The following is a 26,053-nucleotide window of genomic DNA, read 5'->3' as shown; positions in this document are numbered from 1 at the left end:
TATTCTTATAGGAAAAAAAAGTTTTAGAATTTCGATTTTGAGAGAATTTCATGTCACTAGTTGATTTTCACTACCTTATGCAGAAGAGCTGAAGCTACGAGATCAATTAGAATGCAAAACCTTTTAAAATGAATATTTTCAATAATAATGGTGGTTAGCATAAATAATGAAAATATATTGATGGCGATTCTTATCGAATCACATCATAATCTGAAATTGATAGAATCTGATTAAAATGATGACGACGATTCCGATTGGCGAGTCTGGCTGATCTTAATGATTTGCTTCATTCAACATTAAAAAAACAATTAAAATAGGCAGGTTTTGAAAAATTGCCTATGAAAAAAATAATGAAATTTGTTCAGGAAAAAAACAAAAGAAAAATACGTAACGCGTCAATCGCTTTGCCTTTGCGTAGCTCTCACGCTATCACGTACCTATGGGCTTATCCTTTCACGTGCAGCGCACACGATATGCGATATCTTTATGGCCACTGATTAAATTTGACTTGATTTAATTCCTCTTTTTTAATAGAAATTATAAAATAGACTCGAAGCCTTGTCGAATCACACATTAATACCCATATTTCTTTAAAATTATGTATGCATGAGACATCATTTAAGAGGAGGTCAAATAAAAAATTGCCCCGTGAAGCTTCTTGCTCTTTTCCTTGAGACAAATAAATAAATCGGTTAATTTGTCCGTCGTCAAAATCTTTGCTCGCCAACAATTAGTCCTAATCCACTAATCCCAGTAGTTGTTAACCGCACCGCTCACCCCCATGGGCCCCACGCTCCATTTCCAATGGGAAATGGCAAAGCAACGAGGTGGCGATGTCTGAAGTCTTGTCCTTATTTAGAAAAATAATAATAAAATTCAACCGTCGAAATTACAAGATCCTTTCAAAGATTTGACGTATTTATTGTCATTAAAAAAACGAAATTATGAAATATATTATAATCGAAATATGTCAGTCTTCTATTAGAAAAACTAAATTTAAAATTTCGAAGGATACTTTTTTTAAAAAAAAACTATTATTTATTGTCAAGATAAATTTTTACGGCGTCGACCTTTACAATTGGTTAGATCCCCTGATCCCTCCAACTCAAAATAGCAAGCAAAGTGTTACCATCGAAGATATTAGACACAGATTATATTTAGACAAAAAAAAAACAGCAGCAAATCTTAGTTTGAGTTAATGGAGTTTGTAGATAAAGAATGGAGGTTACTTTTGGGAATTGGTGGCTAAAAAGAGCCAACAGATTCAACCCCTGCAGTAAAGAGGAGGTCAGAAGCTGTATGGTTGTGCCTTCCCAGTATCTTCGCTTCTTCTTCTTCTTTCCTTCTTTCTTTCTTCTTCTTCTTATCTTAAATCCAAAGCAACGAGTGCAATACCGTCGAAGAACGCCCAAGGTAATCCCTTTCTTTTTCTAATTTGTTGCTTTATCAAAAAGGAAGCATCTTTTCTTGTTCTGCTTCGCATATATTTTTCTCCTCTCTCAAGGATTGGATTTTGAAGGAACACCGAACGCCTGGGTCTTTTTTTGGGCCTTTTCTTCATCACCCTGCCCTTCGTTTGTGTATTTCTTTGTTGCTACTCAGATGGGATGAATCTTTCCGTTTTTTCGAGTCTACAAAGACCTTTGAGCTTATCTCTGCTGAGTTTTTGTTCTTCTTCTCGATTGAGACATGGTCGCATGTTCGTGATTGGATTTCTCTGTGTGCTGACAGGATGCTGAGGGATTTGGATTTGGCTTCAGGATTCTCTTTGTGATATAAACCTTCCTTTTTTGCTTGGGTGTGAAAGAAAGGTATCTCCTTTATCAGAAACCTTTTTCCCAATTTGTTGAGATTTGAAACAGTTGAATGATTCAATCGTTCTTTGTTAGATGATTCGATGGGGATTATCTTTTTTGTTCTTTAATTTCTAGGTTTCTTCCTGTTGGAACTAAGATTTGCTCAGATCTGCTGTTCTATGGACTGAACTTTCTTCGAATTTGTTCTATCTGAATCTTGAGCTCTTCCACGCTTCGCATCTATTATCAGCTGTAGAAGTTGACAAGAACTTGAGGAAGATGAATGAAGCCCCGGGTAGAAGATACTGGTGCCATGCGTGCCGTCGACTAGTAAATCCGGTCATGGAACCGGAAGTCAAGTGCCCCCTTTGTGATGGGGGGTTTGTCGAAGAGATAGAGAGAGGGGGACTTTCTGATTCTGACTCTGTCAGATCCGATCGGTCCTTCTCACTTTTGGCTCCAATCTTGCTAGATATGCTGGGTGATTCTTCTCGGCAGTCAAGGTTTAGAAGATATGAGGAAGATGAAGACTCAGATCAGGACCATGAGTTCGAAGATTTCATAAGGAGGCGCCGTCGGAGATCTGCCATTATCCAGTTACTTCAGAGCTTTCAGGATGATCCGAGGTCAGAGGGAGGTAGCATAGAGCGCGAAGTGGATAGGGTAATTGAAAGGAATAGAGATAGAGAAAGGGAAAGGGAAAGGGAAAGGGACCGGGATAGAGATAGAGAGAGTCTAATTCTCATCAACCCTTTCAGTCAGGCTATAATCCTTCGAGGATCCATTGACACAGAGAGTAACGAAGGACGGGAATCGAATAATGGAAGCTCCGGTGCATCATTTGGTGATTACTACATTGGATCTGGATTGGATGTTCTTTTGTATCATTTAGCTGAGAATGATCCCAACAGGTATGGCACTCCACCAGCTAAGAAAGAGGCAATAGATGCCTTGCCCACAGTGACAATTGAGGAAGCTATAGGCTGTTCTGTCTGTCTTGAGGACTTTGAAATCGGTATGGATGCGAAAGAGATGCCTTGCAAACATAAGTTCCATAGTGATTGTATCTTGCCATGGCTGGAACTCCACAGTACGTGCCCGGTTTGTCGAGCTCAGTTGCCTGTTGATGAATCAAAAGTTTCAAATGCGTTTGGTAACGGAACTACAATGGAGGTTAGTGATGGTGGCAGCGACGAGAGAGGTGATAGAGGAGATCACAACCGATTCTGGGTCCCTGTCCCTTGGCCTTTCACTGGGCTCTTCTCTTTATCAGGTTCTCAGAACAGTGCAAACTCTCCCTCAGATGCAACGGCATCGTCTTCTAACTCTGAAAATAGTAATTCTCATCGCGAGGAGAACTGACTTTGTTTTGTTCATCGTTTCTGTGTGCATTGAAGGAACAAAAGTCTAACAATCTGGTACATTTGTCATTTGTCAATATCATTCCTGGAAGTTTGTTCTCGACTTAGCTTCGGGATGAAACTCTCTCGCAAAACAAGTATGATATCGCAATAGTTTGAGCTTTATAGAGCTTCTTGTTGTCAGACTGTTGTGCTCTTTGTTTCTCTTGCTTTGTTTATGGAGGAAGGAATAAGTGAATGTAAATTATGTGTATGCACCTTTTATCAAGAATTATGTTGAAATGATATATCGTAGATGAAATATGTTCAGGAATGGGTTTTCAAATATTTAGCTATTTCTTCATTGCTCTGTCTTTTGGAAAAAGTTCGTTTTGTGTTTTATGGCTTAAAACAATAGATTTTGAGATGGTTTGATTTCCTTTGAGTACAATGATTGTAAATTATAATCAAGCACAGAACAAGTATTTTGTGTGAAATTTATCATTCCGCCTACTGACCGACACAATCACATGAGAAATTCAATGGGCAAGCAGAGGTGGGAGGGACATTTTTCGAAACTCCTCACGTTCATCTTCGTCAACCGCAGACATCTTCTGCACTCCTGGCCGCGAGCAAAGGTGGGCATGTCGAATCCTAAGCAGTGGCCATGGTTGATTCATAAGTAGGTCCCCAATGTTGGGTCTTCTATGAGTGGTGACCACAAACGAGAGCAACTTTGACAAGCTAAAATTCTCATCAACTGCTCAACCTTACTCCTGCACACCTTCTTCTTGATTTCCCGCAGCCGGTCTGCTTCTTCACCGGAATACTAGTAGAGACTGAAGAAAAAGGATTCAGACATATCTAGATAAATAATTCATCTACAATTATTATGCTTCGACCAGCTCTATCTAAAGTTTGTACCCAAAAAGGAGATCTCAGCCACTAGATCATGGGCCAGTATCTAATAAGTTAGCTATCTTTATCAGACAAAACCACACAGTATCACATTCTAATAGCTTCCATAAACCCTAACCTATGGCTCTTGGCCTATAGTTTAAATGATACTTGTTCAGTTTTCTTGTGCAAGACAGGAAAACACAAGATTTGCAATAATACGGATGACTGAAGGATGAACAAGTCAGATACTGCAACTACAAGATATAGACTTTCATGAGACTGAATGCTTGCAGGTGATCATGTGAAAAATGCAGGCTAATTAAAATGCTCAAGTACTACGGACCTGTAACATGCACATGTAGTTGCAGAGTTGCAGTCTGAATGCTGTTTATGGACTTGAATTGCGTATGAAACTAATATATATATATATATAGGCAGACAAGCAGGAAATGGCAATAGTGGTTCGAGGAAGAAAGGAACGCAAGTGTCAATGTTAAGTTCAAGTAACCTAAGAAAATAGTGAAACAAAGTTATCTTTGTAAACTAGTATCTAATTCTAAATACCAAAACTAATACAGATAAAAATCTCAGGATTCTCTACAGAAATATAGAACACAATAGCTTTCCTTCCATTATCTAACAGTAATTAGCAAGCACATTTCACACGTTTCAGAAGAAAAAAAAAATCAATGATGCTAACAGAAGAGTGCACGCATATAGCACGGAAAAGGAATGACTATACTGTAAGAGAATATTCAGTAACTATGATGTTTGTTGATTTATGAACAGCATCAAGGATCAAACCTGATTGTTCATGACATCTGGAAACCAACCGATCATACAATAATCATATCCAGAAAAGAATGAGCAAAGATTGATATGATCCTGAGATGCTATAGCTAGCCTTTTCTTTTATTATTGATGTATAAAGACAAAGGAGAAGTATCTAGTAATAGATGATGTATCAAGTATCAACCTACTTTTTGATCCTTCTTGCTCTTTTAGCACCCCAAACTTCCATTCTTCCTAAGGGGCATCCACAAGGGGAGCGAAAGGTGAGAACAGTGCGTCCATTTAAAGGTGCCATCTTCTTCAGCTCAGCTTCGAGTTCCTTGTGATCTTGTCCCAAGTCCAAAGGATTCGCACCAAAAGCATCCTTTGGCAATCGTGGCAAGGATTGGACGCACTCCTCCGACTCGAGCTGGATATCAAATTCGACCGCTTTCCTCAAACCTTTGCAGTAGGGTTTGCCGCACTTCCTCGCATGGTAGCTGAAGAATTCCCAGGCAGCAACCACCGTGGCGAACGTGAAGACAAGCCCCGCCGCGTAAGCGATGGGGGCTTCATACATGACCTCGCCCATGACTTTGATCGCCACCGGCAGGACCTCGTACGACTCCCTGAAGATGAACTTGAAGTAGGGGGCGGCAAGGACGACGAGGGCGATAAGGACCAAAACCATCAACACCAAGTCGATGGCGGCGAAGGCGGAGTGCTCGCAGAAGGGGTGGGAGAGGGGGTTCAAAGACTTGGTCTTCCTCCTCGAATTGCCGTTCCGGTGCGCCGACGAGGCCTGCGAGTTGTCCATGTTTCGGTGCTGCTCGAAGGCCCTGCAGAACTCTATCAGCCTCCGGCAATCCACCATCGCAACCCGCGAACCAGCCACGCAATCCGCCTCAAATCAAAGACAAAACACCGAAAAATCGAAACTTCACACAGACTCAAAGCGAACCGCAGCCCTTCCGACCTGAAGGATCGAGGAGGTCAAAAATCAGCAAGCATACAAACAGTGAAATTGATCAAATCCCCGCGCCAATTCATCATTTTGGAATCTGAATCGGCGGGCACGATCCGACCTGCTGAAATCTGGGCCGATAGAGGGAAGCGAAGGGAGGATCTAGGAGACGCAATGACTCGATTGGCGTCGACTGGGATCGATTGAGAGGGACCCTAACATCACCAAGGAATCCAGACCGGAAGTCGAGCAATCGACGAGATGGAGGGAGAAGAGATCGGAGATGTGGAAACGGAAGGAAATGGAAAAAAATGGAATCTATCGCATTCACGTATACAACTCGCGGAAAGAAGAAGAAGAAGAAGCGTGGATTTCAAAGATATGGCGACATCAATTAATGAAAATTAATAATAATATATATATATTTATTTATTTATTTATTTATTTATCTGTGAAGAAAAAGAGGGAATGTAGATATTAATTTCGTTTATTTTAATTTGATAATAAATCGTACGATTGATCTTATTAAAAGACTACGTGATTTCAATTCAATATGATTTTAAAGGTCCCAGTTGGAATCTGTATTTGTAATAGATTTTGGAATCAATTCAATGCAAAATACCTAATTGGGTGTTTGACCCTATGCAAAAGGCCATTATGTTAGGATGATTTATTTTTTAAAAGTCAAATATATTAATAATTATATTTATTAATGAAAAAAATGATAATACCTATATCAAAGTTTAAACTATAGAATTTCATTTAACTATTAAAGTCGTCACCTTAGCAGCCCCAGCACCTTCATTTAAATGAAGTAAATCATGAAGGATTATGTTTTAGCATAGTAATCTTTTACATGGGAGAGGTCAGACATCCATTAAGATATTTTTGTACTCATTGAGAATTAATTCGAAAATTAATAAATACTCATGCAGATATTTAATTTTATTTAATTATTAGTGTTTAATATCGACGTCCACAATTACAATAATCTTCAATTCAAAGGAAAATTTACGATAATTATTTCTTTTATCTAATTGAGAAATTTGATTAACTCTAAGTCGGTTAATGTAACGTGGGGAAAGGCTTTTCAGCCCAATTGCTCTTATTAAAGCTTAATTAGGCCCAATTGTTTTTTTATTCTCTCTTAGTTTTTGTTATAGAATTGTTCTAATATAATTTCAATCGGATGACTCTTACTATTTCATTTTGTAATTATGACCTCAAATTTCATTTGGGTTTGAGAAATATTACGGGCAGTTTACTAGGGTGAAAGATAGTATAAAAGATATCCGAGGACAAAAAATAACATGATAGATTATATAAACAAGCTTATGGTAAGATTGTTATTCATATGAAAAGATTTATGAATTTTATAATAGAAGTTAATTTGCAAATATGAAAATTGACAAAACACAAGCAAGTGGTTAACCGTAGGATACAAAATAGTTGGAACAAATAATTAAATGGCCGAGACAAAGACAATGATGATTAACTTAATCAAGTTAGATATATGTCATATATCTAGATTAGTTGAGATCCTTATCTTCAAAATTGTTAACGTCATTATTAAAGATTAGAAGTTATTGACTGGATCATACAAATATTTACTCTTGTCTATCCAACTAACAATAGAAATGGGAGCATTCTAGGATACCACGTATCTATATTCTAAAAAACAATTTTTTTTTTGAAATGATCAAAATTTATTTATTAATGATATTGATAGAGTTTTATTTGGGCAAAAGCGACCAATTACAGCAAGAAAAAAAATCAAATCAAAACTTTCTAAAAGGACCGTATTCAAAAGGCTTTTAGAAGGTTGTAGGAGAAGGCGTGTATATTCTCCATTTATTGCCGCTTTAATATCTCGTAAAGATCACCGTCGCACCAAGTTTTGGAAACCAATCGCGGCGGCTGATGCAGTTTTCCCAAACAACAAGAGCACAACACGCAGCACTGCGTCCGTTACGATTCATTTCGGTAACTGTCGAGGAGTTTGTTTAAAGAGGCGCCATGGGTTCGAGGCGGGGTAGGTGATGAGTTGGGAAAGGAGGAGGAGAATTAGAAGAAGACAAAGCGAGAGGAGGGAGGAGGAAATGAAAGCAAAGAGATCATCCGCCCACACGAGGGATCAGAATGACAGAGAGAGAAGCGTGGGGGTTTCTTTCTTTTGATTTTTTTGTGTAACTTTCTTGCTTTTTTGTGGTTCTCGTTTGAGATCGATCCTCGGGGTTTTCCTCAGAGCGGGAGTCGAAGGGCTTGAATCAGGAAGAAAGATCCCTTTTTGATGCGTTTAGAACGAGTTTTACGGCGAAATCTGCGCGGGAGAAATTTCAAAATCACTCCTTGTTGATCGAAATCACTTCGTTTTTGTTCGGACAATGAGTAACCGGTTGCAAGATTCTGTAACGGAGTTGGGATTACGTTCTTCTCCGCCACCGCCGCCGGCTCCTTCTTATCCACTTGAGATAGTTCACGAGACTGAGCAGGCCAAGGTCTACGTGAGAGGCCATTGGAAGCCATCGGAGGATGCCAAACTCAAGGAGCTTGTTGCTCAATTTGGTCCCCAGAACTGGAATTTGATCGCGGAGAAGCTTCCAGGCAGATCAGGTAACAGGAAAGGAAGGGAAAAAACAAAAACTTTTATAGCTGTTCACGATTCATTCATTTTGATTAAATCCTATGAATCAGGGAAGAGTTGCAGATTGAGGTGGTTCAATCAATTGGATCCCAAGATCAACCGAAGAGCCTTCAGTCCTGAGGAAGAAGAAAAGCTGCTTGCTTTGCACAGGGTCTATGGGAACAAATGGGCACAGATTGCGAGGCATTTCCCAGGGAGAACTGACAATGCTGTGAAGAACCAGTGGCATGTGATCACGGCGCGAAGACAGAGAGCGCAATGCAATGGCTACAGGAGCAAGAAATCCTCCCTCCTCGCCGGGGAGTTCATGAGCAGTACTGGAAACCATGCATGGAGTGGGGAATCATCCAGCATCATCAACTATAGGCGACAATTTCAGTTATCGTTGGGTATGTTTAAGCAATATGGTCATCAAAAATTTCCTTTTTTTTTTCCGATAGCTTAATCTTTAATTTTGTGTACTGATCAGGCTCCGAAGAGAAATCTGGTGAGTCTGAGAATGTCTGCAATGGCGTTCGGGCACAAATGGGAGACCAACTGGGGAATTCTGATGTGAGTTCAGAAGGCTCAGCCACTGTTGATCTTGCTACTGACTATGCACAGTTGCATGGCGAAACTGAAACAGATGGTGACAGGAAGAACAGTGTCCTCTTCATTGATTTCTTAGGAGTCGGAGCGACATAACATAAAGGGGCCAAAGTTTAGCTACGAGAGAACTGCTACGAGAGAGGAAGAAGAAAAAAAAATGCAAGAATTGCACTCTGAGATCAGATGGTGAGCAAAAGAGATTAGAGAACCGTGAGGTTGGTGGGACATTATTGCATAAGATGGCCAAAGTTTAGCTAGAAACATGGTGATCGAAGTCAAAGTAGTTTTTCTTATCAGATCTAGAACATGCTTTGCTCCCTTGTGAATGTTTCTTTTAACGAAGTAGTTTCTGCAGTAACTCATCGACTATGTTCCAATTTTCTAGAAGGCTGCAGCTATCTTCTTGCATCATTTTTGTTCGGTTAGCTGTCATGAATCTCCTTGAAAACGTTGGCATTGACTTCAAATGTTTGGTGCGCCATAGTGGATAATCTACTCTTTATTTATTTATTTTTTCTTCTGCGGATCACTACAAACTTATAATCTTGGATCACTATGATCCTGAACTTGAACAAAGCTCCCCTTCTTCATGATTGGATGGAAGGGAGGTCTAACTTATTCTAAAATGTCTTAAAACAACTTGCAAAAAAACGTACAGAATAGTGATTCATCGCCTTATCATTAGTAGCTACACTGTTGAATGTTCAGCTCGACGGTGGGCATCCTGCAAAAAGCTGACGTTGCTATCTTAGCAGACTCCCATGTTCTTTAGGACGACAGGGCCACGCCATGAGTACGGAACCTAATCCTATCCTTGACTTGTCATCAAACATTCAATGCGCAGTGCATATAAAGCTCAGCGAAGACTGAACTCATCATGTGCTCCAACTCATCGCTCGGTCACCTAAGCGTTATCTTCTCCAGCATGCGCTGGAACAGTTTGATAATTTAATCGGCTTGTTCAGTCTGATGATTAGTGGGGCAGAGGGGAATAATTTAACAGGAGAAGTTGGAATAATTAACTAAGAAACATAAGCTTCTGTCTCCAATCAGGAAGTTTTTCTCATTTCTTAGCTGATCATCATGCAATCTAAAGTTATCCATAGAACATAAACAAGTTTTGTTTTTGAACATTAAACTCTGTTTACTCTTAAGCTTACAGTTTGTTTGTTCAAGCATGCTTGGTTAGATGGATTAGTGCTATTATGGATCCATCATTAGTTTTTTTTAATCATATAATGCTTTGGATAAATCTCCTGGTGACCATCAACGAGATAGGAGAAAAGATTCAATAATTTTTAGTAGAATTCATATCCAACAACAGAATCCTAAGATGATCCACAGGTCTTTGGAATCATACTGGAGAGAGCATCACAATCTTTTTCCCAAACTCTGTTTAACTAATTCATTATCTACTACAGTTCCATCGAGGAACTCTGCAAAACAAGTTAAATTTAGTGGTCTTGGAATCGACGTTGGGGTGCTCTGTTCTTACTCTTTAGGCTTCACAGCTTTAGCCCAAGTGATAGACGGGCACCATGACTTGCAAATTTAAATTAGTTTCTGTTCTTGGTTTCTTTTCTGCAGGTGAAATTTTAAGTTCTTCTTGGAACCAGTGATTGGTTCTGAACGGGCGCTTCAGCGAGTTGTTGTTGTTCTCTGTTATTAAAACAGAGGGGTCTGTTTCGATTAGAAAGCTGCTGCTGCTGCTGCTGCTGCATCTTGGCTGAATGAGTTGCTCCACAAACCGAGCGCGTCGTAGGGGTGTTCCAGTAACTGCGAGATCTCCGGGTAGTCGACGACGCTCAGCAGCTCCGATAAAGAGTAAGATTTGGGTAGGTTCAGAATGCTATCACGTAGTAACGTTGTTGTTCTTGGAGGACTTGCGGTGATGGAGACATCCACATCCTCTGCTGAGGATGATGACTCTTTCTCGGCTTCCTGCGTGTTGGACTTCTTGTAGATTCTGCAGAGCACCCAATCGTCCAGCTGAAATCATTCATGATCCCATCAGTAATCAGCTTCTTATCGATCAAGGTTTTTTTTTCAGAGATTTTGTATTAATTCAAGATTACCCTCATGGAGTCATGGAGTTTCATAGCCCTGCAATTGTTGCTCTTCTTCTTGTGCGCGTGAGCGAGACGGTACTCGTGCATGATCCAATCGGTTTTGGTCCCCTTGGGCGGCTTCCCGGTGTAGAAAACCAGCGCCTTCTTGACTCCAATGTTCTCATTTCCCTTGCTCGACGCGATCGGCTTGTCAGTTCCGGTCGCCTTCCAGTAACCCTTCCCGGCGGCGCGGTTGGGCCGGAGGCCGTTCGGGTACTTCCGGTCCCTCGGGGTGAAGAAGTACCACTCCTTCTCCCCAAACCACGCTTTGGCTGAAATGAATCAATTCAGTGAGAAGATGATGTGGAAAATCAGAGGCGGAGCTAATTGTGGTTGCGGACGGAAACCTGGGAGGTCCCATGGGTCAAACTTGTAGATGTCGACCTCGGCGATGATCGACACCGGGCACGGCAGCGCGGATGCGCGCTTAGCGAGGTAGTGGAGGATGAGCTCCTCGTCAGTGGGGTGGAAACGGAAACCCGGTGGAAGCAGCATTGATGATGGGTTGGACGACATGGGAAGGGCAGGCTTTTGCTCCGTTTCCAGTGAGAAAGCCATTGAAACAGAGAGAAACAGGGGAAGAGGAGAAAGTGGAGGAGGAAGACGAAGTAGTAGAAGAAAGAGTTGAAATTTTTGGAAGAGGAACGTCTCGGCGCGGTTATAACAAGGTGGGATTTTGTCGCGTAGCGAGCAGGGACATACGTGGCATTAGCTGCTTTGTCGTGGGCGGCGGAGGAATTCAGCGGAAGACGACGAACTAATGACGTCGCATTTGACCTCTCTGACTGACACGCGTCGACATCTGAGGCCGCTTGATGATTGTCGCCCAGCGATCCCTTCCAACCGCCCGATCATGACGGACCCCTCCAGATCGGACGGACGCGCGGCGCGTGTTAACTTCGACGGCGCCAAAGCACTAAACGACAAGAGACGTCGTCGTTATCCACGTAGCGATGTTGCAACACGGAATCCCGAAAATGCCCTGCTGGTTATTAAATGACGTGCGAAGGTAGCTCGACACGTGTTAAACATAGGATAAGCGAGAAGTCGGATCACCATGACAGCGGGCATCGGGGCGACGAATGGGCACTCAACACGTGATCCTTCAAAAGGCGAAGTGGTCAGTGCTTATCTTTTGGTGATGAGCATCCGTCATTAGTTGTTAATCACTTGATTAGCGAGTAACAAAGCGTGGTGGCAGTGCACGCAGATAAGATTAAAAGGATGGTAATTATATGGATAGAACAGAAGGAGGAAAATATGGTGCACACGAATCGAAATGAAGGGAAATGAGGAAGGTGCCCTATGAATCCTCCACGTGTTATTGTGAATTACAAAGTAAAAAGGAAGCCATGGTGCACTTTTCATCCTTTGATTTGCCTACTACACAAATTATTTGTGTGGTTAGTAGATAAGACCCACCGAGGGAACATGAGTGAATAAATTTAATAATTTTATTAAATTGATTACATTTTTATTAATATTTTTAACTAATTTTTTTATCTTTAAAAAAAATGACTTTTGCTTGATGTACGTATTAAATTTGTAGAAAGTTAGAGTTGATGAGGTAGATATTCGAAGGACTTTTAGGATAAGATATAAAGGTAATTTGAATTTAAGTGGAGAAGAAAGGGGTAATAATAGAATATATCTTGAGGAAGATAAAAAAAAAAGATTTCTAAACTTCCAATCCATGGAAGAATGAAGGCATCCACTAATTATCCCATTTTTTAATTCCCAAAATGGATGATAAGGCCTAAAAAAAACATATATATAAATATTCATTTATTAACATATTGGGAAATTAATTGTGCACATATTGTACATAATCGGACTAAAGGTAGATGCATGCATGTCCAACTAAACTTTAGTCAAAAAGACTCGTTCTTATTCCTTATTGGCTCATCCATTCGGATAAGGTTCGGAAATGGTCCGAATATATAGCAAAATTAAAAATATACACTAAAATATCTTGTCCTTTTATAAAAAAACAAGCATACACTAATTATATGAAGTAGAATACAGAGGTCGCGAGTAGAGTTGTGTGGGACACAATTAATCCAATAAATTTATATAACTCATATTTGACGGCGTTGAACAATTTAATTATCAAAACTTGATCATCTTAAAAGAGATAAATACGTTGAAAATATTGCTAAAAGGATAAATTCATTACCACAACTTTATATATTAAATTTATCTTGTAATTCACTTTTCTCAAAGGGAAACTATAATTTCTCTCGATAATAAATGGTTTTTGTTCTTAGTTTATTTTAATTATTAATTGATCACGACAAGAAGGAATCTAGAAAGATCTCCTCTTGTAAAATTTTGTTTTGCACACACTTTGACCGTCTATGGATCGGATCGGATAAACCACAAGCTAAAAAATTAATTAAATGGCAAATTGGAATATTCGTCAATGGATCTTCCAAGACCACGCACTCGTGCAATTTGTCAATTCTTTAGTGTCATCCAATGTTGAATCTTAAATATTAATCTAATTTTATTTAATTAATTGTAGTAAGATCTTAGCTATCCAATTTGATATCTTCTCGCTAAGGGGCCCCCATTTGAATGAACTAGTTAGGCAAAACCATTATTTGAACGACCAAAGTCACTTGGATTAGAGTCAATTCCACAAAAATGTAAAAATCTTAGGATTAGAAATTAATCTTCAAAGGATAAGTGTAGAAGAATTAAGGTTGGAAACAAAGTTCAGTATCACTATTTCAATCATAAAGTTCCTAATGTCTTCTTCCTATTGTTCTATCGGCCCAGTCCACCTGATCTACAAAATCGGAATATAAAAAAAGGGGAAAATTATTTGATTCGTAAATAGTTGTCTCTTTCTATAATTTATACTGCATTCAATGTAGTACGTGATACATATTGGTCGGTAGGGCCTGCATTTAAATGATTTATAATAGATGGATAAGTACTTTGAGCATGATATTTTAAGCTAATGTGAATTTTTATTCATTTAATTTTAAAAAAAATACATCAATATCAGTGATGGTATTGTTTTTATTGGATTCTATTGGCCTTGGTCCATAGTTCGTAGAATTATGATCCTACTGATTGATTTGGATATAAGATCAGATCATAATAATTTTTTTTTTAAATTTTAAAATTAAATATTATTAAAAGTATGATGATTAATAATTTAAAAATGATTAAAATATTATTTACATATAAATAAAATAATAATTTTATATATACATGCAATCTTAGATTATATCATGATTTGTAAAAGTTTAAATTAAATAATAATTTAACTTACTATTTTAGTACAATAGTACTCAATAATATTTATCAGCCGGTAGAACAGACGCACAAACGACGACGATGCTCACACGAAGAGACGAACAACACAAGCACCTCCTTGGTTTGAGCTTTGTGATCTAGCTACTGTTTTAATTCTTCGAATCTATCGTTCAAATTCTTTAACTTAATAAAATTTTAAACAAAAGAATTAAAGATCGGTTATAATTTACTTAATTCGCTGTTACTATAAACTCAATATATTTGATTTGTACTCTAACCAACTTTTTTTTTGGTCATTAAAAACGCATTTTTGATGATGGCTTAGCTTCCTTCCTCACGGTTGGATTTCGGGGAAACGCCATGAGCAGGAAGAAAATTTAATATGCCAACTTTTTTTTTTGAGAAAAAAATCAAGCAAATAATTGAGGTGATCTCAGCCTTTGATCAGAGAAACTCTGGATCCGAACATCTGGTCGAGGACGACGACCACGGCCATTGCGAAGCACGTGTCAGCCGCCGCCTGCACCACCAGCCGGTACACGTCGTCGCCGAATCTCACCCCGCCGACGGCCTCCTTCCGCCGGATCTCCGCAACCGCCCGCCGATGCTCGTCGTACATCGTGCAGCTCCGATGGGAGTACGACCCTTCCACCTCGTAGCGGGCGCCGCCTCCGCTGCCGTGCCGCCGGCAGGTTGTTACGTGAGCGAGTGCGGCCTTGGCGTAGCGCTTCTTGACGGAGTAAACGGGGTTGTCGGCGCCCTCGCCGTCGTATATCTTCCACTTCTCACCGAGACTCAGCTTCTGGTTAAGAGGAGTCTCATTAGATCGATCAAATGATTCAATTATTCACTCGAATTTTGTCAAAAAATATATGCTACAATTTAATTAAATCAGCGGATCACACACCTTTCGCCGGACGGTGAGCAGGGGCTTCCCGGCGGCGTCCATGAGCACGATCTCGCCGGCACGGCCGGATCCGTAGTTATCGACTCGGAAGACCAAATTGCCCTCGTTATCAAAGACCGTGAAGCCGCTGCAACTGAAGAGTAGAGACTTCCTCCACACCGTCAACACCTTCTCATCCTTCCGGTCGCTGTAGACCTCGACGTCGGCAATGCAATTAAATGCTTCCATGTTGGGGTGAACCTTCGCCATGATCCGCAGGAACTGGAGTTCCTCCGATCCGACCCGGCCGTCAGAAACTCGATCGAAGTGAGAGAACTCCCTCCTGTTGTCTTTAACTTGGCTATTCTATTGTTGGAAGAGACTTCTCCTCTTCTCCTCGATCGACTTGCTATTGTTGGAAGAGAGCTCCAAGATATATAGACAAGACGCACGGACCAAAATACCTCTGAGAAAATGACTGGTGTAATTTAAGACGAAGGGGTAAATAAGAGTCGGTGGTGACATTGGAAACGCAGTCATGGGAAACACACAAACAACAAGAACACGTAAAACTTCTCAACTGTAATTAGTTTAGCGAAGAATTAGTAGTTAGCAAATGGCAATTAAGTATGGTGAAGCGATATGACTTCGGCCAACAGGTCACATTGGATGGAGCTCTTTCATTGTGGGGAGGGGACAGAAATGACAAGGGACTCTATCAGGCGATGCCGGTGTCGATCTTTAACGCAGCAGCATTCAGACAAGGGTTCATATCAAACACTAACTTGGTTCTCTACCAAGATGGTCCTGCATTGAGTGGGCACAGTACTTATACAGGGACAGTCACATGGCAAATCAAAGCATGGTTTTGATGGCTAACCGATCGATCAGAATTCTCAATATACAGAATTGTAGTTGTTGGTCAATTCTCAGGGTGAATCATGCACTCCTGTAATTTGAGAACGTCGGAGAAAGAAGAGACAGAGCCATTCGTAGGAATCAAAACCAAACCATTAGATAATAATTTTGCCTAGAGTAATGACTTGAGGCAGTTGCTGCATATTTAAAGATAACTTCGTCTCTGTCTGAAACCATTCCAGAGCAGTCCGTAGGAAAAGACAGCCATTCGTAGGTATCACTTGGACTGCTTGTATTTTTTTTCATCTCTTGTTTCATTCTTCCTTTTATACTTTACCAATTTAATCTCTCTGACTAGCTAGAAAGGTCGCTAACAGAGATCACGTAGAGAAAGGTTGATCCAGAGTAACTTTCATTGCTAAAGTTGCCAACTAACAGCGAGGAGGAGTATTCTTACTCCAAAGTTCACAATTTTATAAGGTAGGTCGGAGAGTAAAGCGAACGGAAGCGAAGAGATAGAGGAGGACGAGGAAGGACCGATTGAAGCAGGACATACTCAATGGCCATTGACAACGTTGAAGAAAGAAGGCCATCGTCCTCGTTGCAAACCTCAAATTTGAGAAAACTCCATTTGTCCGAAAGGCAAATTTGGGATCTTCTCACGTCCGATATAAGTTAAAACACACTTTCCTCTAGGCAAATTTGGGATCTTCTCACGTCCGATATAAGTTAAAACACACTTTCCTCTCCAAAGCAGAGAGAAGATTGAATTGATTAACAAAATAGCAAATGAAAATTAAGAAAAGCTGGAAATTTCTGCTTCGTCAGTTCCAAAAACGAGAATTCTATACCATGATCATGTGTATATATATTTAAATATCGATCGAGCTGCTGAAAGTTATTTATTTATCTTCTTCTCCTCCTTTGCATGCGCACAAATTAAACTGGCATGGAAGAAGAGCAGTCATCGGCAAGAGGTGCAGTTGCAGGTTTTGGGAACGAAGGCGCAGACCCCTAACGGCTTTTCCGGTAGGTTGCAGTCGATACCGAAGCAGCACGGCATCGTCGAGCAGTTGCTCGTGTTGTCGGCTGCGCAGCACCGGCAGTCGAGGCAGAGCTGGAACGGCTCCGCCAGCATCCGGCGATCATCGGCCTCCAGGTATCGGTGCTCCGTCTCCCTCACCGCCGGCGTGTACTCAACGGCGGCAATCGTGGAGAAGACTAATCCTGCACACACCATGCGATAAGGATCGCCATCATGGTCTTGGAAGATAAATGATGACGTCAGACTTTAAATTGCCTACCTCTGTTGAGGAAAGCGATGAGGATGATTGATAGTGTTACCATGAGGTTGGCCATGGTTGTCAGACAAACAAAGTAGAGAGTTCTGGCGTTGTGCCTTCTTTTTGGTTCTTTTTATGGTCGATTTGGATACATTAGGGATGATTGATGCTCGATTGTGTCATCGTGATTCGTGAGTTCATAAAATTCGGACCTGTAATACTTTTCTTTTCTCGGCGTCAAGTAATTCCAAGCTAAAACCAAAATAATTACAGTGAAGAGAACAACAAGACTGTTGATTCATATGATGCTAGTTCTATGTCTATTTCACTAGTTTTACCAACAGAAAAAAAAAAGTGAACCCAAAAGTTTGGTCTTTTAACTAAACCAAATCGAGTGGCTCAACCGACAAAACTCCTGTCTACTTTTCAGAGAATTACGGAGAGAAAAGCACTAGGAAACATGGTCCAAAGGAGGAGAATATTGTATTACTAACCAGTAAGAGTAACAGATTTCTTTGTCTTTGTTCGCCACAAACTGTGGCTCTGATCTTTTGTTGAAGATAAAGCTTGAAGCATGCCGAATACTTGTGGAGAATTCATGTTAATGGCTTTAGTGTTAGGTAAGGTGAGTGAGACAGACTTGGAAATTTTGTGGTTGGCTCAATTTTGTCATACCAAGAATTGATATTGATTTTAGATTTTGTCAGTATTTCGCCTGTATTCGAATACGCCAGATCACGCGTGTCAATGTGTTACAATTAAAGCGAGCTGGAAAAGAAATCATATTTTGTTGCAACTCGACGGGAGTAGGTGAGGCAGGTGAGTCTTTCTTTTCTTCTCTTGAGTGACTGAGTCTAAACCGAATCCATCCGCCGAAGTAAACGTTGGTGGTTGGTTTTGGGTTGGTGAGTGACAGAGACCCGAACCCGAACTCGAAGCGAAAATTTCAATTCGTGCGTGTATAAAAAAAAGGAGGCAATCGAGCGACGACGACATCCGGGGAGGAGAGTGGAGGAGGAGGAGCGACGATGAAGGTGGTTGACAAGATACGTTCGGCGGCGGAGGGAGATGGTCGGACGGTGTTCTCCTTCGAGTTCTTCCCCCCGAAGACGGAGGAAGGCGTGGAGAACCTCTTCGAGCGCATCGATCGCATGGTCGCCCACAACCCCTCCTTCTGCGACATCACCTGCAGGCGCTTCGGCGGATCCACCGCCGATCTCACCATAGACATCGCCAATAGGATGCAGAACATGGTATGCCATTGCCGTCGCCTCTTCTGGAACGCGGCCTCCTCTTTCCTTGCCGTGTCGGTGTATCTTCTTGATTGGATCCTCATGGATCTAGTTCATTTGTAGCTCGGTATCGAGGTCATTTCGTTAGTAGCACTTGTGGCTCGAACCTTTGCTGTTTTCTGGATTGCTCATGGTCGAATTTTATCGTCACATTACATCTACTCTTCCCTTTTTGAACTTTGATGGCTTGCAGTCCTGGAGTTTGAAATTTCCGTTGTAATGATTAACTTCGTGTGATTTCATATTTCTCATGGTGCATTAATTCTAAGGAAGAACATTTTCATGAATTTACTGGTACAAAATTTATGACCCGATAGTTCCAAATCCATCAGCTCGAAGGCATATTTTGAGAACACAATTCTGCTTGCTGTTCTATGAACTTCCTTTTGCAGGTCTGCGTGGAAACTATGATGCACTTAACGTGCACGAATATGCCAGTGGAGAAGATTGACCATGCTCTGAATACCATCAAGGCCAATGGCATTCAAAATGTCCTGGCACTCAGGGGGGATCCTCCCCATGGTCAAGATAAGTTTGTTCAAGTGTCTGGTGGATTTGCATGCGCCCTTGATCTGGTATAACTTTTTTCTTACATTTTATGTCTTTTGGCTTCATTTATGGGGATTTTCATAGCTTTGCCAGTGGCCTTTGCTGAGAGTCCTCTTTATCAATTTTATCTTCACTGATTGAACACTGAACATAATATATACTAATTTTGTAAATTGTCCTTTTGAAATATACATAACTAAATATGTGGGCTATGCTCTCCATGACCAATGAAAGTAATAGTTTTGTTTCTTTAGCGACTGAGTATTTGTAATCGAAAGTTTATCTTATTTTAGGCACTTTTTTTTATCGTGTTAATGGATGTATTTTGCAATTGGCTTGCAGGTGCAGCATATTCGAGCTAAGTATGGAGATTATTTTGGTATCACTGTTGCTGGGTATCCAGGTCAACTTAGAAGAATCTCAATCCAACTGCTATTTAGTTATTCATATTGACCATGAATGTTATTCCTAAATACATCTTCCATTTTAGAGGCTCATCCTGATATGATAGGAGATGAAGGTGCTACGTTGGAAGCCTATAACAGTGATCTTGCTTATTTGAAGAGAAAGGTTCCTCATCATTATTATCTTGAACATGATTAATTCTACAACTTGATTGTGACTAATTAAGAATGCCTTGACAACTATTTTTGATATGATTTTCAGTTTTGCATCAATATATGTGCTCAATCTTGAGGGATTCTTTATGGTGATCTATATTCTTCCATTTAATTGATAGATTAGTCGTTCACGTAATACTCCAACAATATATTCAACCCACAATCTTTCACCATTGCATGGGATGAATCATTAAAATAATATTTATGTTCAACCTACTTTCCTTAAATGTCTTCTAGATAGAATAACATTTTCCACAAGAGATATTGACGCATATCTCATTAAAAAATATATACAAAATAGACAGTCAAAATGGAAAAGAACTTCTAGGATCTAATATAATCGTGGTGTCTTTTTTAGGCTATACTCAAGAGTTGGTGATTATGGGCTAAAAATGTCCTGGCAGTTAGGAAAGAAACACGTACAAGAAAGTGTAGCAAATGCTAATTCCAATGGGTGAGGTTTGTACTAGTAGAAAAGATTAACAAATACCACTATCATAATTAAGTATAGTTCCAAACTTCGAGTGATGATAATATGAGAGAAAATTAGTTAAAATGGTATCCAACATGGTAAAAAACAACCAAATAATTATATGTTGGGTCAAGTCGTATCACTTAGACTTGAAGGTATGAGATGGCAAAGGGGCAAAAAACAAAAACTTTATTTAATGTGATATTTGGATGTGATTAGCAATACAACCTTAAAAAGATATCACTATTGTGGTAATCACCAAATGTAGCCAATCCTCAAAACCTGACTCATGGCACTTTGTAGTGGTTGTAGTCGATTGGATAACTCAATCCATCACTAGAAAATTATTTTAAAAGTTGCATCTCGGTGTGCTTTTCTAGTATATCACAATTTATCATGGAAGAAATTGTATATGCCTCTAACAATTCCAGCAAATTCATCTTTGTTATTTATTTTCAATTTGCTACTATATGACTTATTTCTGTTATCATCGGTGGATTTTATGATGCACCAGTTTTAAAATGCATGTTTGTGTGAAAGAAAATATTCTGTCACTGGATTAGACTCCATATGTTGACTATTGGTTAAACTAAAGTATGTTACTAGTATTCTTTCTCTAATTTACATTTCCTCTCATTGTTAAACAGGTGGATGCTGGTGCAGACCTTGTAATCACTCAGCTATTTTATGATACAGATACATTTCTGAAGTTTGTAGATGACTGTCGTCAAATTGGGATAACCTGTCCAATTGTACCTGGTATCATGCCAATCAACAACTATAAGGGCTTCTTACGAATGACTGGGTTTTGCAAAACTAAAGTGAGTTTGCTGGTTATTTAACTCTCTCGTGATTACTCTTCGTGACTGAAAATTTGGAAAAATATAATATGTATACATAATTATATCTGTCACAATGTTATGCTTTTTCAGAGCGTGCACAATTTTTATGATGCGTACTCTCAATGATCTGAGAAAGTACATATTCTGTAGATACCACCTGAGATTACAGCTGCATTGGATCCTATTAAAGACAATGAAGAAGCTGTCAGGGCATATGGTATCCATTTAGGGACTGAAATGTGCAAGAAGATTTTAAATCATGGAATCAAAACATTGCATCTCTACACTCTAAACATGGAGAAGTCTGCTTTGGCCATATTGATGGTTGTCATTTTCTTTAAAATCCATGTTTGTTGATGTTTCATTGGATGTTTGACTAATAATACATATATTCAGAATCTTGGTTTAATAGAAGAGTCTAAGATTTCGAGATCGTTACCTTGGAGACGTCCAACAAATGTTTTCCGTTCCAAGGAAGATGTTCGGCCTATTTTCTGGTATGTTTTTGTCTTGAAATTTGCAAATTAAAAATTTTGTAGTGTGGATTTAGATGTTCCTTAGATTATCAGATCCTCAACTTTGGTTGATAAACTAAACAGGGCCAACCGTCCAAAAAGTTACATTTCAAGGACTGTTGGATGGGATCAATATCCACATGGGAGATGGGGTGATTCTAAAAATCCATCATATGGAGCTTTAACTGATTATCAGGTGATTGCATTATCTTATGTTCCTATCTCTAGCTCCCTAAGTGACATTCTAGTGTTTTCAAATTACGGTTTTATTCTTATTGATGTTGTGACCATGTTGTTTGATTAGTTAACATACATGATGCGAATAACACTGACATCCTGATAATGAATGGATATTTGCTAATCAGATAATTCTTATACAATATGATATTTCTGATTTCGTATTTCGAGTTTTATGTAATATGATAACCATCTCCACTCTGTCTTTATTCCCCCTTTTCTTTACCTTTCTTGGTTCCAATATGGGATAACACCCAGTTTTTCTATCCAACTGAACCAATTTTTGACTGTTCACTGTTCAACTGGTTGAAATGGCCAGTCTGCTCTGGAATTTAAAAACATTGTTTCTGAGCCTTTTTCAAGTTTCTATCCTCGCACTGATCATGAACTATTTTCGTCCTATTGTTCCATTTCTGATAAAAAAAAAATTCATTCAGTCGTCTTGGTTTCTGATTAACATAATCTGAAAATTGGTTATTAACATGATTTTGAATTCCTTTTAGGTTTCTTTTATTTCTCAACCTCAGAATATTTTTCCCCGTTTTGTTGTTTATCATGAAACATATTTGTTCCAATTAGTCCTCTATCTTTAAAGGGCACAGCATGCATTTGCCACATCCAACTAAATTTATCTTTCTTAAATTAACATATATAATTATTACTAAAGTTGCAGGAATCATGAAATTTATGTTTTCTTCATGGTCATCTATTTGCATTTTAATCATCTCTGGTTGGTGATAATAAGTTGCAAAGAGAATTGATGAGTTGCTAATAACTTACTTAAAACACTCTTTTGCTAAGCTTTGATATTTGCCAAATTAAATGGTTTAATGTGGTCCCTCCATAAATTTTGATTATGAAAATGTTTAATGATTTTATCAAAATGTTTCTTCTACTGAACCAATTTTATGATATTACTGTGATTCCATCAATAGTTTATGCGTCTGCGTGCACGAGACAAGAAACTTCATGAGGAATGGGCAACACCATTGAAATCTGTGGGTGATGTCAATGAGGTGGTTTTCTGTTTCTTTAGTATGCATAATGATTATTTGAAAGAGTAGGCTTCCTCGAACTGAGTTGATAAATGTACTAACATTTCTATGATTCACATGCCAGAGATTTATGAAATTCTGTCAAGGAAAACTTAGAAGCAGCCCATGGTCAGAATTAGATGGGCTTCAACCAGAGACAAAGATAATTGACGAGCAACTATCACAGGTTAACTTGAGGGGCTTTCTTACCATAAACAGCCAACCTGCTGTCAATGGAGAGAAATCTGATTCTCCTGCAGTAGGTGAGTTGAAGGATGTCATTTTGCTGTGCATGTTAAATGTGATTGGGTGACTGTTTGATTGCTGATCCCTAAAGCTTAAATCGTGATGAATGAGTTCAATCTATGCATTTATCTTTAGATTCATTTCTTATCTGCTTTTTACATGAGACTCATTCCCAACCCAGTTGATCAATTTGCGTAACTAATTAGTTTCATGTCTGAGGAATTTGCACACTTGTCTTATCAGTTTTAATTGCTCAACTTGCTGTCGTTTTATTCGGTAGGATGGGGTGGACCGGGAGGATATATTTACCAGAAAGCCTACGTTGAATTCTTTTGTTCCAAAGACAAATTAATCGCCATCACTGAGAATTGTAAGGCCTTGCCATCCATCACGTACGTAGCTGTGAGCAAAGAAGGTGAGTGTGTCTCCAATTGCATGCTAAATGCAGTCAATGCTGTCACTTGGGGGGTTTTCCCTGGAAAGGAGATTATCCAGCCAACTGTAGTCGATCCTGCTAGCTTCATGATTTGGAAGGATGAAGCTTTTGAGATTTGGACGAGAGGATGGGCCTGTTTGTTCCCTGAGGATGATCCATCGAGGGAGGTACTTACACAGGTAACCTCGTGATCTTGGTGGATTTGAAGTTTTCTTTTTTCTTAATCTATTTATACATAATTAGGATATTATTTAGTCTGGAGAATTATAAAAATAAAATAATTGAGTATAAATACGTCTCAAGTTGATCATGATTTACTTAGAATCTAACAACAATTATAAAAATTTGAAGAAAAAAAACTTTTGCTATCTAGGTGAAGATTTGTCTCTAATTTACACTAATAGAAGAGGCAATATTCAGGTATTTTTTCCTTAACATAAAGAATGTGTCCGTGCATTATATTGTGACATTATGATCAGTGTACCCTAGGATGTGTAGTGAATCTCTTCGATAACATTATTCCGAAATTATAAGCTTTTTCTAAACATTTATGCATTTGTTAATTATGCCACAATAGGGCTTTCTTCGATATCATGTTCAATTTCTTTGCATCATATTTATCATTACATCTGAATTTGCAGGTGCAAAAAAGTTACTTCTTGGTTAGCCTCGTCGACAATGATTACGTTCATGGCGATATCTTTGCTGCTTTCAAGGACCTATGAAATGATTCAGTTCTTCGCTTTTAGTTATAATACTTCGTTAGAGATGAAGTTGCAGACCGCTGCGATGCATCGCCGTGTTTTTAAAGAATTCATCTCTTGTACTAGTCTGCCTTACTGATGCTGCTCTATTTTTCTGTATGCCAATTACTTATGCAATTTGATGTTTTTTTTTCAACCTGAAACATGCCCATTTAACTGAAAATTCCTATATGTTGCTGAACAACCTTATGAAAACGATACATTCTGATTAGAATTAGCGACATGTCTATTCCATGTTCTTCACATCGGCTATTGACAGCCTAATGCAATATCTAAACTAACGAAAAAGCAAAACAGAGCTCCGCTGGGGGAGAAAATTTGACTAATATTTTCAAAGAAAATAACCTCCAGCGTTGCACTAATTAAGCTATGCCAAAGTAGAATTTCTGATGATTCCAATTGGTCGTCCCTCCCAAGCATTGGGGATTGGTTTTTGTTTCAGGTACTCAGCTCTTTTCAGTAAGATTTTATGAGCGGAACAAGCAGCATGAATCTTAGCACCAGCTATTGAAGCCCTAAACCAACCTTAAACTTGTGATCCATGTGGCCAATCTTAAAATAGTAAGAAAACCTACAACCATCTACCAGCCATGACGATTCATGTATTCCATTTGACAATATTCGAAGTCCAGGACCCTCTTATTTGAAGTGAAAGTACAGTCTAACTTAGAGAAGAGGATACAAACAAACAGTCCAATGAAGGGTATCCGACAATCAACTGCAATATCTGTAACTACAAACAAATGCAAGTATATAATAAAATACAGGGGGGGTTCACACATGGCCTATCACTGAATAGAAACTAGGAAACCACCAAAGTGATGAAAGGCATCCCAAATATAGAAAGTTCTTCATCAGAGAGAAAGAGAGAGAGAGAGAGAAGGCATGCATCAGGTAGACTTCCCTTCTTTAATACGTTCCCTACGTTCAACAGCTAGTTCCATGCATCGAGGTGAAGGGCAAGGGACCACCCTTTGAAAACGCCCTCCGTTAATACCAAGCACAACACTGCCCCTCATTGCCTCCCTGCACTTCAATCTCACTGCCAAGTCTTCCTGGTCTTGAGAAACTTTTCTTATATGCCCATGATGACAAACAAAACTAAAAAACTAAAAAAAATATTATTTAAATGCTCATCAAATTATAACGAGCAGTCAAGGCATTAAACATGCAATTACCCAACTGTAAAAGAACCATATAGTGCATGCATCACTAATGACAATTCATTTACATGATAGTGGATCTGCAACAAAGTGTATTTTAATACGACTGCTGATGCACGAGCATGTAGAATTAATAATTTAAAGTTTTTTTTGTTTTCTTTTTTATACAGATCTGGAGTACACTACTACATGCAGTAGTGGAGTTGGTTTAAAATAATTCCTCAGGTGCAGGTTTTACTTGTTTCCAGGAAACTTTTGCGCATTACTGGTTAATTAAGTCAGCAAGCTGCCGATGCAAACTCACCATGGGAAGAAGATTTGCAAGTTCCAAGGTCATTCAAATGCTAAAAATAAGGGCACTTGAAGTGTTAATTCAATTAATAATAAAGAAAATGAAACACAAGTTCCAATCACGAATCATGTAGTGATGACATATTCAATCTATAATTTAACAAAAAAATAAACACTAACGCAAAAG

General features: G+C 39.2%; 7 protein-coding genes across 10 annotated transcripts; 3 read left to right on the top strand and 4 right to left on the bottom strand.

Annotated features, from left to right (window-relative positions):
• Positions 1-1,249: 1,249 nt before the first annotated feature.
• Positions 1,250-3,444, top strand: LOC141847151 (E3 ubiquitin-protein ligase SIRP1-like). Of its 4 annotated transcripts, none has more exons than XM_074735131.1 (3): positions 1,250-1,413; positions 1,732-1,811; positions 2,047-3,444. In XM_074735131.1, the coding sequence occupies exon 3, from the start codon at positions 2,076-2,078 to the stop codon at positions 3,156-3,158; it is 1,083 nt and encodes a 360-aa protein (XP_074591232.1). In that variant the 5' UTR covers positions 1,250-1,413; positions 1,732-1,811; positions 2,047-2,075; the 3' UTR covers positions 3,159-3,444. The 4 variants fall into 4 exon arrangements, with proteins under 4 accessions (XP_074591232.1, XP_074591233.1, XP_074591230.1 ...); XM_074735129.1 differs by having other exon boundaries at positions 1,251-1,413; positions 1,932-3,444; XM_074735130.1 differs by having other exon boundaries at positions 1,251-1,413; positions 1,890-3,444.
• A 1,346-nt stretch (positions 3,445-4,790) lies between these two features.
• On the bottom strand, positions 4,791-6,121 carry LOC141847155 (uncharacterized). The gene is made up of 2 exons (XM_074735137.1): positions 5,893-6,121; positions 4,791-5,783 (listed from the first exon to the last, which is right to left on the bottom strand). Exon 2 carries the CDS (start codon positions 5,679-5,681, stop codon positions 5,013-5,015), a length of 669 nt encoding a protein of 222 aa, XP_074591238.1. The 5' UTR covers positions 5,682-5,783; positions 5,893-6,121; the 3' UTR covers positions 4,791-5,012.
• A 1,761-nt stretch (positions 6,122-7,882) lies between these two features.
• LOC141847154 (transcription factor MYB63-like) lies at positions 7,883-9,101 on the top strand. Its single transcript, XM_074735136.1, has 4 exons — positions 7,883-7,927; positions 8,017-8,384; positions 8,466-8,804; positions 8,885-9,101. Exons 2-4 carry the CDS (start codon positions 8,156-8,158, stop codon positions 9,097-9,099), a joined length of 783 nt encoding a protein of 260 aa, XP_074591237.1. The 5' UTR covers positions 7,883-7,927; positions 8,017-8,155; the 3' UTR covers positions 9,100-9,101.
• Positions 9,102-10,261: 1,160 nt separating this feature from the next.
• On the bottom strand, positions 10,262-11,720 carry LOC141847419 (NAC domain-containing protein 2-like). The gene is given in 4 exon segments (XM_074735462.1): positions 10,262-10,717; positions 10,720-10,992; positions 11,079-11,383; positions 11,459-11,720. Coding segments are annotated over 4 exon segments (990 nt in total). The 5' UTR covers positions 11,670-11,720; the 3' UTR covers positions 10,262-10,516.
• Positions 11,721-14,598: 2,878 nt separating this feature from the next.
• LOC141847420 (protein LURP-one-related 8-like) lies at positions 14,599-15,655 on the bottom strand. The gene is made up of 2 exons (XM_074735463.1): positions 15,286-15,655; positions 14,599-15,180 (listed from the first exon to the last, which is right to left on the bottom strand). The coding sequence occupies exons 1-2, from the start codon at positions 15,532-15,534 to the stop codon at positions 14,812-14,814; spliced, it is 618 nt and encodes a 205-aa protein (XP_074591564.1). The 5' UTR covers positions 15,535-15,655; the 3' UTR covers positions 14,599-14,811.
• Positions 15,656-16,845: 1,190 nt separating this feature from the next.
• LOC141846881 (uncharacterized) lies at positions 16,846-17,484 on the bottom strand. The gene is made up of 2 exons (XM_074734902.1): positions 17,427-17,484; positions 16,846-17,349 (listed from the first exon to the last, which is right to left on the bottom strand). The coding sequence occupies exons 1-2, from the start codon at positions 17,479-17,481 to the stop codon at positions 17,087-17,089; spliced, it is 318 nt and encodes a 105-aa protein (XP_074591003.1). The 5' UTR covers positions 17,482-17,484; the 3' UTR covers positions 16,846-17,086.
• A 930-nt stretch (positions 17,485-18,414) lies between these two features.
• Positions 18,415-24,548, top strand: LOC141847385 (putative methylenetetrahydrofolate reductase (NADH)). Its single transcript, XM_074735425.1, has 12 exons — positions 18,415-18,658; positions 19,090-19,272; positions 19,589-19,649; positions 19,737-19,816; positions 20,986-21,159; positions 21,331-21,504; positions 21,577-21,677; positions 21,780-21,891; positions 22,868-22,948; positions 23,052-23,229; positions 23,493-23,827; positions 24,290-24,548. Exons 1-12 carry the CDS (start codon positions 18,434-18,436, stop codon positions 24,371-24,373), a joined length of 1,788 nt encoding a protein of 595 aa, XP_074591526.1. The 5' UTR covers positions 18,415-18,433; the 3' UTR covers positions 24,374-24,548.
• Positions 24,549-26,053: the final 1,505 nt, after the last annotated feature.

The sequence above is a fragment of the Curcuma longa genome, chromosome 16 (genome assembly GCF_044706935.1).
Source record: "Curcuma longa cultivar G26 ecotype Majalengka, Jawa Barat chromosome 16, ITB_CL_G26_1.1, whole genome shotgun sequence".
Lineage (NCBI taxonomy): Eukaryota > Viridiplantae > Streptophyta > Magnoliopsida > Zingiberales > Zingiberaceae > Curcuma > Curcuma longa.
Note: the sequence above shows the minus strand (reverse complement) of the source record. Positions and strands in the feature narration are given on the sequence as shown.

Excerpts from the sequence above, each read along its gene's own strand:
- LOC141847151 (XM_074735132.1), top strand. The coding sequence starts at position 2,076 with ATGAATGAAGCCCCGGGTAGAAGATACTGGTGCCATGCGTGCCGTCGA.
- LOC141847155 (XM_074735137.1), bottom strand. The coding sequence starts at position 5,681 with ATGGTGGATTGCCGGAGGCTGATAGAGTTCTGCAGGGCCTTCGAGCAG.
- LOC141847154 (XM_074735136.1), top strand. The coding sequence starts at position 8,156 with ATGAGTAACCGGTTGCAAGATTCTGTAACGGAGTTGGGATTACGTTCT. Across the intron at positions 8,385-8,465 it reads GAAGCTTCCAGGCAGATCAG|GGAAGAGTTGCAGATTGAGG; the intron begins GTAACAGGAAAG and ends CCTATGAATCAG. Across the intron at positions 8,805-8,884 it reads ACAATTTCAGTTATCGTTGG|GCTCCGAAGAGAAATCTGGT; the intron begins GTATGTTTAAGC and ends TGTACTGATCAG.
- LOC141847420 (XM_074735463.1), bottom strand. The coding sequence starts at position 15,534 with ATGGCGAAGGTTCACCCCAACATGGAAGCATTTAATTGCATTGCCGAC. Across the intron at positions 15,181-15,285 it reads TGCTCACCGTCCGGCGAAAG|AAGCTGAGTCTCGGTGAGAA; the intron begins GTGTGTGATCCG and ends CCTCTTAACCAG.
- LOC141846881 (XM_074734902.1), bottom strand. The coding sequence starts at position 17,481 with ATGGCCAACCTCATGGTAACACTATCAATCATCCTCATCGCTTTCCTC. Across the intron at positions 17,350-17,426 it reads CATCGCTTTCCTCAACAGAG|GATTAGTCTTCTCCACGATT; the intron begins GTAGGCAATTTA and ends TGGTGTGTGCAG.
- LOC141847385 (XM_074735425.1), top strand. The coding sequence starts at position 18,434 with ATGAAGGTGGTTGACAAGATACGTTCGGCGGCGGAGGGAGATGGTCGG. Across the intron at positions 19,817-20,985 it reads TTGCTTATTTGAAGAGAAAG|GTGGATGCTGGTGCAGACCT; the intron begins GTTCCTCATCAT and ends ATTGTTAAACAG. Across the intron at positions 22,949-23,051 it reads CTGTGGGTGATGTCAATGAG|AGATTTATGAAATTCTGTCA; the intron begins GTGGTTTTCTGT and ends TTCACATGCCAG.